The sequence below is a fragment of the Dreissena polymorpha genome, chromosome 7 (assembly GCF_020536995.1).
Source record: "Dreissena polymorpha isolate Duluth1 chromosome 7, UMN_Dpol_1.0, whole genome shotgun sequence".
In the NCBI taxonomy this organism is placed as follows: domain Eukaryota; kingdom Metazoa; phylum Mollusca; class Bivalvia; order Myida; family Dreissenidae; genus Dreissena; species Dreissena polymorpha.
This window is the reverse complement of record NC_068361.1, coordinates 59743525-59762171: the sequence shown is the minus strand read 5'-3', so window position 1 is coordinate 59762171 and position 18647 is coordinate 59743525. Positions and strand designations below refer to the sequence as shown.

At 32.9% G+C, this 18647-nt stretch overlaps 1 protein-coding gene across 1 annotated transcript; it reads right to left on the bottom strand.

The window, feature by feature from the left end:
* Positions 1 to 1430: 1430 nt before the first annotated feature.
* Positions 1431 to 16140, bottom strand: LOC127838213 (uncharacterized). The gene is made up of 3 exons (XM_052365805.1): positions 15159 to 16140; positions 10585 to 11444; positions 1431 to 3660 (listed from the first exon to the last, which is right to left on the bottom strand). The coding sequence occupies exons 1-3, from the start codon at positions 15841 to 15843 to the stop codon at positions 3583 to 3585; spliced, it is 1623 nt and encodes a 540-aa protein (XP_052221765.1). The 5' UTR covers positions 15844 to 16140; the 3' UTR covers positions 1431 to 3582.
* Positions 16141 to 18647: the final 2507 nt, after the last annotated feature.

Genomic DNA, 18647 nt, shown 5'->3' with positions numbered 1-18647 from the left:
GAACTTTTCTTTTTTGTGATATATAGCAATTTGGTTTACCGCCCCTTTCAGACCTCAATTAGTTTTACTTCATCACTTCTCATTTTGAGTAGACCATCCGCCAAATATCTTCCTTGTTACTAAGAACAAGCATTGTCATCAAATATTGGTTGAAGTGTCCATTGTGACACAATCTTCTGCAGCTTAATACGGTTTGATTAACAAAATAACGAATAGCGGTCTTTGCTTAAATCATGTTGTATAAACAACATGCCTCATAATGTTGTATTCCTATCAATGAAGGTAAACTACTTTACCATCGGTGAAATTACTCACATACAAAACGGCTGTCAGTCGGGTTATTTTTACATGATTTAAAAATTGGACTTTTTAACATCATTAGTGTTTTGTTTATCAAAAAGGATTTATTACATACATGTACATTTATCAAACTTAACGACTTATCGAACAATTAGAAACATAAACTGCAGCATTCCTAGTTGTATTTGAAATAAGGTTCACATATATTTTATTGGTATGAGCTCTACCGCTTCTGGACATCAAATTGTTCATTTTCTGAGAAAATATTAAATGTTATCGCATATCATTTTTGTTCTTATCAGAATTGTGTTTATTGTTTATTGATTAAATATTAAATTACTTAATATATTTATGTCCTTGTTCCTCTTGAAAATCGGCATGCGCACTTGATATTAACATTTGAAATTAATGTTAACTTTCATATTCACGACCGAAGATTTTTAAAGGTATACTGTTTACCGTTTTAAGGTAACGTTTTGTCTATTGCATTTATTTTTAACGTTGTCGAAAAAAGTAAAGTGATCCACTAACTAGACAAGTGCATCTTTGAATGGTAAACTGGTGTTGACGTCTACTTTGATAAGTGCTCACCAAATATTTAAACATGATAGCATTCATTACATTCTATGTAATACACTCGTAAAATAATGTGAATTTCACCATTTACAGTTTGCTAGAGAAAAGAAGCAACAATAGATCGGAATGTATTACAAATTACAAACCGAATTTAAATATATGCTTTGACGCCTAAAACACTTTTGGAAACGAAATGGTCGTGTGCTGACGTAACGATGTGGTATGTTAAAAATGTTAATCCAAAACTAGTGACATTTACGTATCACTTATAGTTGTATCGAGTACAACATCACAACATTGATTTTTGTCACACTTACCACTGGAGTAACCAGGTTTTGATATCGATAGAAAATTAATAATTGTAACGCTTATAACGCTTACATATACAGAAACAACTATATGAACATATGGTTTTGACATTGTATTGTTATAGGATGCAAATATGTCAAGAATGTAGCTTAACACGCAGTTAAAACATGCTTTCATCAGTATTTTTAATAGAATGAACACGATGTCACCCAGATGCAAAGTAATTGATATAAAATGACAGAAAAATCAATCGCCGAAGGATTTCTTATTTTTGCAGTATTTTAAATAACATTATTTTTGAATGAACATATTCATCTAAAATTCAACTGCCAAAATTCGCTGAAATTTACAGATACAAAACACATCTTGATAGCGATATATTTATTGCTACACTAATACTGTTACAATTATGTATATGGGTTACACACGTTATTATAAAGTAGAGAAAATATATTTGTGAAGATTAAAATATAATTTCGTAATGAAAAAGTGATATGATTTACACCGTGTTGAAACAAAACGTATTACTGGTCTGCAAAATCGCGGTTAAATAATGTGTCCATCATTTAAACTATATTTAATTTAATTTTCTTATTTTTCTCTCAGGAATTATTGCTATAAATCGATCATTCGCAAACTTGCCGTTGCTGTATATATTAGAAGTAACAAATGCAAGCAACTGAAAGAATATGAAAGGTCATATAGGTATATAATAGAATATATATATTTAACTCCGTTTTGCACAATACTATGATAAATTTGTTCTCGATAACAGTTAAAATACTTATCTGGTATGTCCGCTGTGTTCTGGTCCAAATATATCGCCATATCGTACAGCACTTTGTTAAATAATGAAACGTTATATCGTGCTTTTAACTACATATAACATATTTTAACTACACATATATATTTTTTAAACATATCATATATATTGTAATCGCTCAATGAATTGAAAAAAAAACACGTATGATTGAACAATGATTACGAAAGAATGAAACATTTCGTGTAAACATTCGCAAAATAAAATGATTCTCATGAGTTTACTTTTTAAATGGTTACGCCATAACGTAAGACCTTTCTGGTTTTTATTTTTATAAATCATTATCTTCATGTTGGGCATGTTGGCAAACGGCAACCAATGTGCAACGTTCAAATTATTGTAAGTAAATGCATAATACAATAATTCATATACAAGATGGAATATACAACGACCGAAAAAATTATTTGCAAAACAATAGTATTGGTTGAGAATTTGGCAATTATTTGTACAGCAAACAAATCCGAAACCATGAAAACAATGCGTTAGAGAAAAAGAGTTTTTAGTGACTTTATTGCGAACAAATGATTAACAAAACTATTAATCGACTATTTTTAATTTCCTGCAAAGTTGTGATGTTTGAAACTAAAAATTAAACACAAAAGAGCTTCTTTTCAATAAGATATGGATAATTTACAGCTATTATATATGCGTATGTTATAATTACAGAAATATTTTTTGTGTGCTAATTTTATTAAATTCTTCACTGTGATGAAAAAGACACAAATTTTTATTTAATTAAAACAGTATATAAAACAATTAAAACAAGACGTAGAATTTAATTATATACAATTATTTAACAATTATTGAAATAAAACAGAACAGTTTGGAAAATAAAAGAATAACATTGTTTTCATAAACATATGAATATATAGCGTTCTGGAAGAGATACTCATCTTTAAACAATACATTTATTTCTCAGCTTACTTTTAAATACGTTTTCTTAACACGAATAAAACATCAGAATGGCGAAAACATAAATTTCATGTGAATAAAAATCAAATTAGAATTGGGAAATACTTTTTAAAATTCAGATCGCCTGATAGAGGCTACCCTGTCCTTGTATCGAACGTTATAATAAATTACTATCCGCTAAAGTAACAAACGCAAAAACATATATAGGCCGTTTTGCTCAAAACCGACTGTTACATTAACTGGTCGTTAAAGTTTTTAACCAACCGCCCATAAAAGCCATAACAACACAGGCATCACGTGCTTCCGTAATGTTCTTTTCAGCGACTTCCCTAGATGGTCACGGTGTGGGACATGTACACTATGTGAGCGTACCTGCCAATAAGTATCAACGTCTTCATGACTGAACATACGTAAAATAATGTGCAATAACCCGAATAAAGTGTGTACATCTTCATATGAAACTTAATGTGCTCAAAGTCTGACTCTCCACCGTTCATGAATATCATTTTAATAAAGCGGGGATCACACAATTTACTCAATATCATGTTAGCTAGAGACATGCATCAAACAGATGAGAACTGATATGAGTTCCTTGATAATATGTTGATCTCCATTGACATTCGAATGGTATTGTCACGGACATAAGACAGGCTGTCTTGATATCGTCAGTCATAGCTAGCTAACATTTGAAAAACACGCTGCAAGTAGGCCGGTCTGCTGGGGAGATGCTTCTTCTCATCAAACTACAAAATTAGAAAATACAAGACTTAAAAATGCAAAATTTTACTGGAAAATGTTCAAGAATAATACATGCAAAGAAAATAAGCAAGATTTAAGTAGTAGGGAGTTTTTGAAGTATTTTAAATCAAATTATGACCCTAACTCTAGATTTTATAAAGCTGATGAAGATGTTTTGTTTTATCAGGACCGGTACTTAAATGGACAATTAAATATAATGTTTAGTGAGTTAAACGTTGCATTTACTGATCAAATAAGTATAAGTGCTTGAAGGCAAATTCATAATGGTAAATCAGGTGGCCCTTATAATCTGCTTAATGAGTTTTTTTTTTTTTAATTTGGAATTAGTTGTTAAAGTTTCTTAAAAGTTGTTTGTAGTTTGTTTAATAAATTCTTTGAATATGGACATTTTCCTGAAGTGCGGTGTGAGGGGTTAATTGTTCCATTACATAAAAAGGTGATAAACAGGATGTAAATAATTACAGAGGGATAACATTATTAAGTACTTTTCGGAAATTATTTACAAAAGTCATTAACAATAGACTTAACAATTGGGCTGAACACTATCATGTCTACATAGAGGCACAGGCAGGATTGAGGCAAAATATGGGAACTGTTGATAACATTTTTGTGTTACACGGTGTAATTAATAATTTATTAAATGAACAAAAAAGATTGTACGCCGTATTTGTTGATTACACCAAAGCGTTCGATTATTTGGTGAGGGATATCATATGGTATAAACTGTTGAGTAAGAGGAAAAATGCTTGATATCATAAATTCTATGTATACAAATGAAAAATCAAGAATAAAATCAGGTAATACAATAACTAATGAAGATTATTTCTGTTTTTTTAGGAGTTAGACGAGGAGAATCATTATCACCTTTCCTATTTTCTATTTATGTTATACCTAGAAGAACATTATATGTTAAATGGTTTTAAAGGAGTAGATATTTGTATGCTAAAAATTTTTTTGTTGTTATATGCAGATGACATTGTAATTATGGCAAAAACTGAGGAAGAATTAATTAAAGGTTTGTCTTTGTTAGAGGAATATTGTGATAGGTGAAAATTATGTGTTAACACAAATAAAAAAAGGTTGTGGTTTAAAAAAAAGGGGGACAACTTAGTAGGGATATAAAAAAAAATTACAAAGACCAAGCATTAGAAATTGTTAAATCATTTACATACTTAGGAATTGTATTCACTACAAGAGGATCTCTTGCAAATACCTTTGAAACGCTTGCAGGTCAAGCCTCAAAGGCTGTATTTAAGCTTATCACATATTTAATACATTATCCAACAATTTCAATACTTACCAAATTTGAGATGTTTGATCAGCTTGTTTTACCAATATTAAATTATGGGTCAGAAATATGGGGCTTAACCGAATCAATTGCACTTGAAAGAGTTCACCTACATTTTTGCAAAAAAACACTTGGCGTGAAAATTCAAACACAAAATAATTTTGTATATGGGGAACATGGAAGAACATCCTTGATAACTGAAAGAGCCATAAATGTTATACGGTATTGGTTGAAAATTATACAGTTAGAAAATCATAAGTATGAAAAGTGTATTTATAGCCACATATGTGAGAATTTAATAAATAAACCAAATAAACATTCTTGGGCAAAATATGTATGTAATCTGTTGCAGACCTTAGGCTTTCAATATGCATGGTTGAACCAAGGTGTAGGTAAGGAAAAGTGTTTTTTATCCTTGGTAAAGTCTAGATTGAATGATATATTTATCCAAAATTGGATGTGAGAACTTAATGATTCCTCAAGATCAATAAGTTACAGGCAGTTTTGCAAATTTGAATTGCAACCTTACTTAAAAAATGTTAGCATAACTAAGTTTAGATCTGATATTTGTAGATTAAGGGTTTCATCCCATAGATTAGAAGTAGAATCAGGCAGATAGCACAAACCTGAAGCCATACCAGTTCAAGATAGAACATGTCAACATTGCAATGTTCTTGAGGATGAATATCATTTTTTATTAGAATGTTCTTTATATGATGATATTAGGAAATTGTATATAAATAAATATTACTGGAAAATACAAAACATGATCAAATTTATTGAAATAATGCAATCGGATAATATAAGTACCAACAGAAACTTAACAATGTATGTACATAAAGCATTTAGTCAAAGAAACCTGTATAAATATTATTTTGATTTATTTTATATATTGCATTACTTAAACTTGACTTCTTGCTCTCTAGTAGATTCGTCTTCGTTGTTTTTGATGTTATCGTTTATAGCATTGATTGTTAAATAGATTCTAAATGTTGTAATCTAAAAATAATGTGTCCTATACCTTTTTATGTATTGATACTTTATTTAACAACTTATGGAATTAAATACTGATCACATGTCATGCCTTTATATATGTTACTATGTTTTGATCATGTATACTCATGGACTGTTTGTCTATTGTATATATTGAATTAACCTATAAAACCTATCATCTCAGTATTTTGATTGAACGAAATTTTCCAATCTTGACATAAAGAAAACATGCGCAGTGGTATGTTTAGGTCTATAAGGTTGTTCAAATACATGTTTTCTGTAATGTGTTTTATACGTGAATACACACACTTATGTCCAGTTCAAAACCAAAACAACAACCGTTATTTAAGTTCCTACGACAATAATATTGCCTTTTTCCGCTGTATAGTTAATGTACGCAATGAAAGTGAACTTAGTTACCCAGGCAGAAATTAAAAAACATTGATCCATATATAACGCGCTTTAATAGAGAGGTTAGTGACGCAACATACATATGTAACATTGGAACGTGATAATTGGAATACCTTTCACTATTTATCTTGAATGTGAATACAAAACAGTTAAAATGCATGGTATGTGAACGAAAATAGTTTTACAAAAACACTGTATTTTAATATATATTACATTTTGTGCAGGTTTTTAATTGTATTAAACCACATCTTAAGTAATTATAAAATCATAAATTCACAACAAAGAGACAGTTCGAAATTATAAAAAAAACTTACAACAATTATTTTCAATTAAAATTAAATGCTAGAGTATTGATTGAACGTTACCATATAAACGAACGTTTATTGTTAATATGTGTGTAAAATGATTGCACGGTCAACATCTCATTAGTCAACTAACTCATTACCGATGAACGAGGGCGTTAAACGTGTACCATCTTCAAAAACATCGGGAAAACCCATCACTACGAACAACGAACAAGGTTTGGATACACAGCGTGTAAACAATGCTAAAAATAGCACGTGGATAAAGAAACTTTCTGTGGAATCCCACAAAAACGTAACGAGAGACAGTATTTGGTATGAAACGGGACGGAGCGGCAGAAAGCGTGACGGGACTGACCAATCAAAAAGCAGGAAATAAATAGGACAGCGGGGTCAATACATATGTTTACTAAATGTGCAAGGACTAATAGGTAAACAGTTTAACAAGCTTGACAGTTTAGAAATGAAAACCTTATTTAATAAATATGATATCTTATTATAAACGGAAACATGGTCCAATGATATTTTAATTATAATGTCGAAAATTTCACTGCATACATTGTACATAGAAAAATTACACTAAAAACTTCAAAAAGAAGCAGTTGAGGAATTATCATGTATATTAATAACAAGCTTAAAGATAATGTCCAATTCATTAAGAGTACTAGTGATTGGATACAATGGATAAAGGTAAATTGTTTGATTTAGATCATGATGTATTTTTATGTTTAGTTTATAATGCACCACAATGTAGTGGAAGACAGTACTTTGTTGATCAAAGTGTTTTTGATTTAATTACTGCACTTTAATAATGTGTATAATGAATCATGTGAATTCTTTATATGTTGTGATTTTAATGCTAGAGTTGGTGAGAAACCAGATTTTGTTTTAAATGATAATGTTCAAGTTTGCCTAGAAAATAATGTGTTACCAGATGATTATAATCAAGATGTTTATATGCCAATATGTAATTTAGATAAAACTATAAATGAATATGGTATGGTACTACTGGATTTTTGTAAAATGACTGGGTTAAGAATAGTGAATGGCAGACTTGGGTCAGATAGCAATATTGGAAAACACACATTTGTATGTACACAAGGTTGTAGTACTATTGATTTTGTTTTGTGTAAAAGTAATTTGTTCCCATATATTGAAACTATTGAAATTGTAGAACCAAATATTTTATCAGGTCATTGTTATTTAACATTTAGCATTAAAAGTAAAGTTTTGCTTGATTTTATTGCTGATGATAAAACTTTAAATAATGCATTTGAAAATGATGATAAACAATTACCATATTTGTATAAATGGGAGGATTAAAAGAAAAATGATTATATTAATGCATTAAATAGTGACTGTATAAGAAATACATTTGATACACTTTGTTTTAAAATTGCACAGTCTCAACAGAATGGTGATTTAGATTAATGTTTAAGCTCGTTTTGTGAAGTTATTGAAAATATAACCTCACCATTATTTAAAAGGCATTGTACTGACAAAACATGTATTGGAATCAATAAGGATGCAGCATATATTGATGATGAATGTAAATTTTTATAACGGAGTTATTATAAAACCCTGAATGCGTACAGAAACTTTCCTACAAATGAAAATAGAAAAAATATGGTGAAATCAAAAAGTATTTATAAAAGTACAATTAGAAAAAAAAAGTATTTATGACAAAAATCAGGCACTGAAACTAGAAAATGCAAGACTAAGTAATGCAAAATTACATTGGAAAATGTTAAGAAATACTAGGGTTAGAGATAATAAACACAACATAAAAAGTAAAGAGTTTTTAAACTATTTTAAATCAATAAATGATCCAAATTCTTCATTTTATCAACCCGATGAAGACATTTTATTTTTTGAAGACAGATATTTGAATGGTGAACTTAATATAATGTTTGATGAATTTAATGTACCATTTTCTGACTAGGAAGTTATGAATGCCTATAAACAAATACACAATGGAAAATCAAGTGGTCCTGATTATCTAATCAATGAATTATTGGGCAAAAAAGTATCATGTTTATATAGAATCACAGGCAGGTTTTAGACAAAACATGGGTACAATCGATATTATTTTTGTATTACATGGTGTTATTAATTATTTACTAAATGAAAAAAAGAGATTGTATGCTGTATTTGTGGATTTTACTAAAGCGTTCGATTATTTGGTTCGAGATTTTATCTGGTAAAAACTTTTGAAACTAGGAGTTCGAGGAAAAATGATAAATATTATTAAATCTATGTATGTAAATGTGAAATCAAGAATCAAATTAGGTAGTAGAATAAGTAATGAAGACTTCTCTTGTTTATTAGGAGTGAGACAGGGTGAATCTTTATCACCATTCCTTTTTTCTATTTATTTGAATAATATTGAGGAACATTTTATGTTAAATGGTTTTAATGGGATTGATATTGGAATGTTGAAATTATTTCTGTTACTATATGCAGATGATATTATTATTATGGCTGAATCGGAGGAAGAACTTAATAAAGGGTTGTGCTAGTTGGAAAAATGCTGTGATAGGTGGAAACTTTGTGTAAATTCAAATAAAACTTAAGTTATGATTTTTTTAAAGGGGGACAATTAAGGAGAAATATGAATTTTGCATATAAAGGCGAGGTTATAGAAATTGTAAAATCCTTAACATATTTAGGAATAGTATTTACCACAGGAGGATCATTTACAAGTACTTTTGAAACTCTTGCTGGACAAGCTTTAAAAGAGGTTTTTAAATTAAATTCATATTTACTTAATTTTCCTTCAATCAATATTCAGACCAAATTACAGCTATTTGATCAACTTGTTTAAACCATATTAAATAAGTGCTCAGAAATATGGGGCTTAAATGAATCCATGACACTTGAGAGAGTACATTTAAGTTTCTGTAAAAAATTATTAGGTGTGAAAATTCAAACTCAAAATAATTGTGTGTATGGAGAACTTGGTAGAACATCCTAAATCGTGAGACGTGCAGTTAATGTAATAAGGTATTGGCTTAAATTTACCCAGTAAGAAAACCATAAATATGTTAAGTGTATATATTTACATATGTGTAACATTTGATAATGAACCAAATATGCACACATGGGCAAAAGCTGTTTGTCCCTTGTTGCAGTCCTTGAGATTACATTATGCATGGATAAACCAAGGAGCAGGTGATCATAAGTGCTTTTTATCTCTTGTTAAATCCAGATTAAATGATGCTTTTATACAACATTGGATATCTGAACTGAGTAATTCATCAAGAGCGGTAAGTTATAATCTTTTTGGTAAATTTGAATTCCAGCCTTATTTAAATGATGTTACTATTGATAAGTTTAGGTTTAGTCTGTGCCGACTAAGAGTATCTTCTCATAGATAAGAAATAGAGTCAGGCAGATGGCATAAACTAAGCTCTATACCAGTCCAGGAAAGAAAATTTCAACATTGCAATGTCTTGGAGGATGAATTGCATTTTTTGTTTGAATGTTCCTTATACAATGATATAAGAAAAAAATACACAGAGCAATATTACTGGAAAAGACCAAATATTCCAAAATCTGTAGAGTTAATGCAATCTGATAACCAAACAATTAACCTTAATTTAGCAACTTATGTTCATAAAGCATTTATCCAAAGAACTGTCTATAAATATTATTTTGAGTAATTTGCATGTCAGAAAAGTTGACTTCTCGCTGTCAATAGCGCTTTTTATGTTAACATTATGTTGAAATACATGTATCTTTTAACAATGTATGTATAGAACATAATATAGTTGTATATGATCAATCATGTCATGAACTTGTATTTATTGATGACCACTTGCATGCATTTTGTTTGTGTAAATATATTCAACATACATGTGTACTCATTGACTGTAAAGTCTAATTTATATGAAATCAACCATGAAAACCATTACCGGTGATATCTTATACAAGTGAAGTTTCCTCGTGCCTAGAACGCTGTTAGACACCACCAGCCTGGTACCATCTTTAGACACACATATTCTGTACGGGTTCGTCATATCCACAGGGTAGGTACCCAGTATGTTGCCGTCATTGGTCATGTGCACGATGGAGTTGTTATTCTGACTGCACACCAGCACCGTGTCACCAGGTCCTACACAGGCACCACAAGGTCCCTGTATGTTCTCATTAGTGACTGCTCTAGATGTGCCATTCACGGTGTCGTTCATGTACACAGTGTGAGCGTACCTGTCAGTCAGTACTAACGTGTTCTTAGACTGGACATACGTGCACTTACTCTCATCAATTTTGTAAGTCTTCTTTGGAAACGTCAGGATGTGATCAAAGTCTGCCTCTAGCCCGTCCACTGATATCATTTTTACTGGATGGGGATCATCATTGTACGTACTAACAACCATGTTAAATGGAGACATGCAGCATATAGAGTCGAACTTTGATGTTGTATTGATCTGCTTGGTCAGTGTGATGGTATTGTCTGTACTCACAGACAGGAGAAATACTACTTTATATGCACCACTCGTTACACACAGTGTATCATGAGACATACATACTACGCCAAGTGGGTTACTCTTGAACTTGTACGGTGTTCCAAGTCCCTGTAGTTGCTCATTCAGTATGACACATTTCATGTTACTGTTATCCACGGCTACCAGTCTCCCGTCCGGCAGGAAGTCCAGTCCAGTGAGGAGAGGCTTCTTCTCATCATCTCCAGTCTTGTGTAGATCCACGGACACAAGCAGCTTCAGAGTGACTGGCCTTGGATGGGATGATAAGCTGATAAGACTGGTTTCCACTAAAATATAATAATAATAATAAATATATATATATATATTATTATTGTATTATTATTATTGTTATTATTATTATTATTATTATTATTACTATTATTATTATTATTATTATTATTATTATTATTATTATTAATTTATTTTTATTATTATTATTATAAATAATAAGAACCATAAAACTAATTTACTTATGAAACTCTAATATTTAAATGACATTTAATACTTTTAAATGCAAAAAAGCATTTATTCGGGATTCGAACGAGTGATATTTGGGAGGAAAGTCATGCTGGGAAATGCTGGGATTTGTTTGTATTGTGAACGCTCTGTTACTATTACACCAAATTACAAACAGCGTTACAAACGCATGATACATTTCCAAATTATCAATAATCCAAATGACACTTTTCTTCTTGGAATATAATGAATTATTTATTTCTAGAACGTTTGAAAAGCGTTTACATGCAATCCGTACCCCTGGTCGCTAAGACGCTTTACATCCGGCTTTTAAAGAGCCTACAAGATTTAAGGTGAGCCAGATACATCTGCGTTTAGAATAGATCTACCACGCTTTGTTTTACAGTAACGATTTATGTACGCTAAGGATCCACATCACCATGCACGTTTAATTTAAAGTGGTACAATGTTATCTATTTAAGGAGTAATTTTTAATACATGGATTTTCAAGAACCGTATACAGTTACTTTTGAAATGCATGTGTAAGTTAAACGTTTTAACTTCCAGTGTTAATGTCTATGAATTAAACAGTAACAGGAGATCGCGTTATTGTTAATACATTATTGGCTCGATCGTGGGCCTAACGTTTATATCTGGTTCATCCTATCGTACTATCACGAACATCACGATAGTTCACTCGTAGCTGATCGTGTTCCGTCTCTCAAATTCGGAGCTGGATTTGACGATTTGCTGCGAGTTAATACGTCATGATGCGATGTTGTTGTGCCCGGGTGCAATGCGGTAACAATTTGTCGTATTGCAGATACACACCAATGCGATATTCACTAACCAACTTTTGAACGAGTCAGCAAAAAAGCCTCGTTAATTATTGATGTCTTTTTATCGAATATTTGGATATCACGATTTACAGTTCTGACGAGAATAAAAGCATATAGTCTCAAACAATGTACGTAAGTGAAATAGTAATTGAGAGTGCGTTTCACTAAGCTGCGTACGCAAATAATTTTCGTAAATATTTGCGTACGCAAATCTTGTTCTCAAAACCGCGTTTCAATAAACAGCGTAAATTAACGCAGTGCGTAAATTCTGTCGTTAATTTACGCCAGATATGTACTTCGCGTAAATCAGAAAAATTGGCGTAACGCCGATCTGTCTTGGATGACAGTTTGTTTTACCCGACATCGGGCCCGGGAAGGAATCGAGTTGAAATCGAAATAAGATTGGACGAGCAACGAACGGTTATCGCCCGGCGTACGCCCGACATCGGATTCATTGTACGTGTATCATAACGAGTATCGTCTGGCGTGCGTCGGGCATCGTTCGGAGGCCCTCCGGCAATCAGACGGTCGCCGGCCGATGTATATGCCTTTGGAAAATACCTTTACTTTTGCCGATACACGTTAAATGAATCCGATGTCGGGCGATCGCCGGGCAATACCCGTGCGTTGATCGTCTGATCTTGTTTCGATCTCAACTCGATTCCTTCCCGGGCCCGACGTCGGGTAAAATTTTTATTGAGACTTAAAATTAATCCGGACGCCGCCCGATGCTACAAATTGGCCCGGTTTCCAGTGGATAAACATATTTTGACTGTCCGTGAAAAACAAACGCAAAAGATCTACATGTGAATTGCGTTCTGCAAGATGATGCTCGGCCATAACAAACAGAGGAAAGTGGAGACAACGAAGTTGATGCGCTGTTAAATTCAGTGGTAAACGGTGATCCTTATCTTGACCTGACTCCCAAGCTATGTCATTATGCAAGGTTACTACATCCGAAGTTTTCTCATGATTAATTAACGCAAACATTAAAAAAATGATTGAAAACCACATTTTTGACGACCGACCGCCCGTCGTTCGGTGCAAACCAGGATAAGGAAGGGAATTAGCTTCTTCGTCATAACGCATGTGTATAAATTTGCTAAGGCAGTCTTTGCTAGTGATTATGGCTTTGCCAATGTTTTCAGAATGCACGAAATAAACATTCGAGTCAGAACGGGTGGTATCACAATGTCTTTATAGTCATAACGACTGGACAATAATACGCTCTCATAATCTAGGTAGATAGAAAAGATGATATAATACTTGCTTATTTATTCAAAACGGACGAAATGAACATGTTCTATGTACATGAAGTAAAATTGGGAATGACCAAGAGGGTAAGAATGAACATGTTGGGTGTTTTAATAGAAAAATAGAATCTGGCGTTTTGGTATGTGATTCGATAAGAAGTATTTTATTCAGTTATTTCAAAATTTGATTCTTATAGTTATATAATAGTACTATTTGGTGATAATAATTATTTACGTTTATTGGTTGCTTTCTCTTTAATGTTAAAATTAACAAATTTTAGCTCGAAGAAGGAGATGCTCAAACCACTATACTGACAGTTTTAACATTTTGGTTCGTTGATGATTTCGAACGGGTTATCTGTAAACAAAATGTAAAAATAAATCGTTTCGCCACGTGATAGCTTTCTCAACAACATCAGATGCGTTAAAAATAGTTGAAAACCGCCACAGGACACTTTTGAAATATATATTAAAGCATGCCTAAATACAATTGAACCATTGAGTTTTGAAATTCGATAATGCATTGACAATGACATCTAATGCAGTTCTTAAATAACAACGTGTTTTAAAAGATTTCCTTTTTCCATGTGTGCCATTTTGCTATTCTTTGACAAACAAGCTTTAAAATATGCATAACAGTTTTGACGGGCTGTGGGGCTATCATCTTGAGCATTATTATATGGGCAAACGTTCGAGGCTAGCAACACTAAGAGAGAACGTAGTGAACACATTGTCATTTTAAGCTCCTACTTATTGTGCAATGCTTTCAGAAATAACATCAGGTTTTCTAATATTTTACCTAAATGGAAGTTACCGAAGTTGTCAGAATGTCGGAATAAATAGTCGCTACGGATGACAACATTGCCTTGGTTGTAAGAAAGGATGAACATATATTTGCGTACGTTTCCTTAACAAGTGCAAAACTGTATGAAACAAAGAATCAGTGAAATAAGCATCTTAAATATCGATTTGATCCAACAAAAACACATATTTGCTTCAATCATGCGTAATGACCGTTTTTACGCATTAATTGTATTGATATGCATATTTTAATTTGTGTCACTAACAGAACAGGCCAACTCCTATAATGATACATAACTAACTTTACTATATAAATGCAAAATGGCAAAGATCTACTTGAATGATGCTTTAATAAGCAAAACACCAAGACGCTATTTAGTCTGTAACGTGATCGTGTAAGCAACCGCTGAGAACGAAATCGCGCCAAGTTGATCTCTATTAACTACCAATTATTTTTTAAATAGTGTACTTTTTCACAAACTACTTATATGTTTGGCAAAAACTTATAAAAACAAAAACTCACAACCGTAATTAATAATTTAAGGTTCACATAGGTTATTATATTGAATATATGGTATGACTTCTATATTATAGAAATATCAAATGCCGAAACAAAATGTATTAAAATTAAATTAAATAAAAGGTAGAATACCTGTTTGCTTGCGCTCGCAATTAAGCTTAATGTCGTTGTTTCCTTTTTCGAGAATTGTTGTAAGCTCCTTCGGAAAAGACAATGTCATTTTTGTTGTGACTTGCTCGTTTCGTTGTTCAGTTATATCAGATATGAAGGTTTCATTTCTCTGCTGAAAATTCCTCCAGAATATGTACTTTTGATCTGGCGTTCCATTTTTCAAGAGAGCGGAGCACACTGACAACACTTGATTGATGTTTGTTTTAATCTTGGAAGATGCTGCATTTATATCGTCAAGTCGCTTGAACTCCACAGATTTTACTGCATTCGCTTCATTCATTATTCTCTTTTCAGCCATGTCAAAAAGTTTCATGACACGGTCTCTCATTTCATGCAATTCTTTAGAAATGTTTGCAATAGACTGATTCAAACCCGTCTTTGACTGCTTACAGTTCGCAATTAAAGAGTCTGCATCAGCTTCTGATTGTAGTAAGATCTGTTTTAAGAAGCTCGGGTCGGGCACTTTGCGTCCAGACACACTGGATATTTCGTCTAATTGATCACATTTTCCATGTAAGATACCACAAGTAGTGCAGCAGAGTTTTGAGTGATCATGGCAGTAGAATTTGATCTTCTTGCCATGCGACTGGCATATGTCCATACCTTTCATATCCATTACTAACGGGAAACATACAGCATTATCCATCGACAATATTGTAGCTGCGTCCCTTGAATTGTCTTGGTTAAACACTTCTTCTAAAATCGCCTTTCTGTTGTAATTAAATGTTATTAAAATCAATGGTTAGTTTCGATTTTGAAACAAATACTTTTCAAATAATTTTTGTATCAAAGTTTAACGTTTTTTCAATTTTGGAACAATATACGCTTGCAATTAAATAACAATACAACAATACGGTGTGAACCTAATAACTGCTTCAAATATCATATTCCTGCTGAAGTTAATATATGCTAAATATCACGCCCACCACATTATTCGGTTAACTTTCTGTTTTATCGGGATAGTACGCAATACTTCGTGCAATATATAGAACAAAATCAACGATGCCATACGATGTTGGCTCGTCTACTTCCGTCGATTATCTCCGTTACTGCATGTGACAGTGTAAAGATTAGTATCCGATGTCGGATGATTTTGTTATCGGTCATATGCACGGACCGAATACAGTTCACAGTTTTTATTATGACAGGTTGTAAGAATCGTGCGATCCTAGTCGATAACAACAACAACAAGAATATCAACACCTACATGTATATAAGAATAAATTTCTTCGGTGTCAGCTGAACTAAAACCGCTATAAACATGAATGGGGGGACATGCGTAGCATGGAGCTTACTGGGTTTAAGTGAGGACAGTTTTAACTTTCAACAGAAACAAAAAGCTATAGAAAGCGAAATGTACCAACCCATCGACAATAAAACGATAACGCCCAAGAACCAAGCCGGTTAAGCACACAAAACAATTACAAGTCCGTTCGATACTATTAAAAACTTCATGAGACAAAAACACTGCATTTTGCGATTCGGAATACATGAATCGGTTTGGGATACCTGACACGATCTCAGAAAATGCATATCAGTGGATAGTTTTTTAATTGAAAACTTAATTATTAGCTATTTATTGAATACATTGATATTAAACGCGTTTTCCACAACGAAACTAATGTATGCATGCAACTTTGATGTGACATATTAAAACGCGAGAAAATTTCGCGGGAAATTCAGATGGAATATATCGTCACAAAAAAACGAGCATTTTGTATCTCGTTAAATCTGTGTTACCAGATCATATCTAGCGTTGAAACGTTGTCTATTCCCATATAATAATAAGAAACAATGATTTTGTCATGTGTTAACTTTATTTTTAATTAACGTTGTACGAAATATTCATTTATGTTTGAGTGTTAATGGGCTTTTCAGTAAAGTTATTAAGACGCGTATATTGCACCTCATAACATGCCATTAAACTATACTATTGAAGAACATGTATAATCCTTATTTAAGATGGGTAGGTATTTCGTGAAAAAACCTTAAACATAGGAAAAATATTTTTTCATTTGAAATTCAGGTCCAAAAATTAGCTATAAAGAAAGTTAGTTCCAAAAAGGGGGGTTTAACCTTTATAAATCGGCAATAAATGAATATATAAACATAAACATGCGTTGTACGAGAAATGATACTCGAACATTCAAAATCTCCAAGGTCAAAAAATTAAGCAACGAATTTATTGCTTCAATATTTTTTCACTCCGACGTTTACGGTATTGAAACAATGCACCGAGGTGAGCACAAATACCTTTGAGCCGAAAGGTCGAATTCATTAAAAAGACATATACATATAAAGTTGCTTATCGGGTTCACATATCCGTGCTACTCCTTCCCGAAATCACGAAAACGACGCCATCTTGGAAGTAAAGTCCATCTAACCTCACTTAAACCCACTATAATTGTTTTTGAAACTATGTTTCTTTTTTTTGTTCAAATGTTTGAACAAAATCAATCATGTTGTACTACTTCAAACATGAGATACTGTGACAGCAAATATGGACTTTATCATACTCCGTCATTCTGTATCATTATGTCAAGTGAACGTCGTTTAAAAGGAATAATCATCATCATTCCCTTGACCGCTCTAGTCGGTGGGGAAACGTGGGTTAGGACGTCATCGAGATTCTCTGCCAGTTAGGTCTGTTGTGGGCTGCTGAGAATAATTAATTAATGGAAAAGGACGTCCAATCCTTCCCATTCTCCATCCATCTTTTCTTTTGATGGACTCGGCGGCGACCTCCCTCTAGTGTGCTTTTGGTCAAAGCCTTGCACATATAATAGTGCGTAATTATGTGTCCAATCCAATCCATGGTCGATTGACAGAAGAACAGAAGTATGTAGACTACGAGGTTCTTGAAAAGCTTGTACTTAGTGGGAAAGCTGATGTAGCTTCATTGCTCAATTTCTGCACTACTCCGCTTCTGCTTTGCTTTACTGCTCAATTGTTTCACTGCTCCGCGTCTGCATTGCTCCACTGCTTAATTGCTCCGTCATTCCGCTTCTGCATTGCTCAATTGCTCCATTGCTCCGTTTCTGCATTGCTCCACTGCTTAATTGCTACACTGCTGCGCTTCTGCAACCATTCGATTGCTTCACTGGTCCGCTTCTGCATTGCTCAATTGCTCCGTTGCTTTGCTTCTTCATTGCTCCACTGCTTAAATGCTACAATGCTCTGCTTTTGCATTGCTCCACTGCTTATTTGCTCCGCTGCTGCAATTTCTCGATTGATCCACTGCTCCGCTTTTGCATTGCCCAATTGCTTCACTGATCCGCTTCTGCATTCTCCACTCCTAAATTGCTCCGTCGTTCCGCTTCTGCATTGCTCCATTGCTCCGTTTCTGCATTGCTCCACTGCTTAATTGCTACACTGATCCGCTTCTGCAATCATTCGATTGATTCACTGGTCCGCTTCTGCATTGCTCAATTGCTCCGTTGCTTCGCTTCT

Excerpts from the sequence above, each read along its gene's own strand:
- LOC127838213 (XM_052365805.1), bottom strand. The coding sequence starts at position 15,843 with ATGGATAATGCTGTATGTTTCCCGTTAGTAATGGATATGAAAGGTATG. Across the intron at positions 11,445-15,158 it reads TTGCGAGCGCAAGCAAACAG|TGGAAACCAGTCTTATCAGC; the intron begins GTATTCTACCTT and ends ATTATATTTTAG. Across the intron at positions 3,661-10,584 it reads ACTTGTATAAGATATCACCG|TTTGATGAGAAGAAGCATCT; the intron begins GTAATGGTTTTC and ends CTAATTTTGTAG.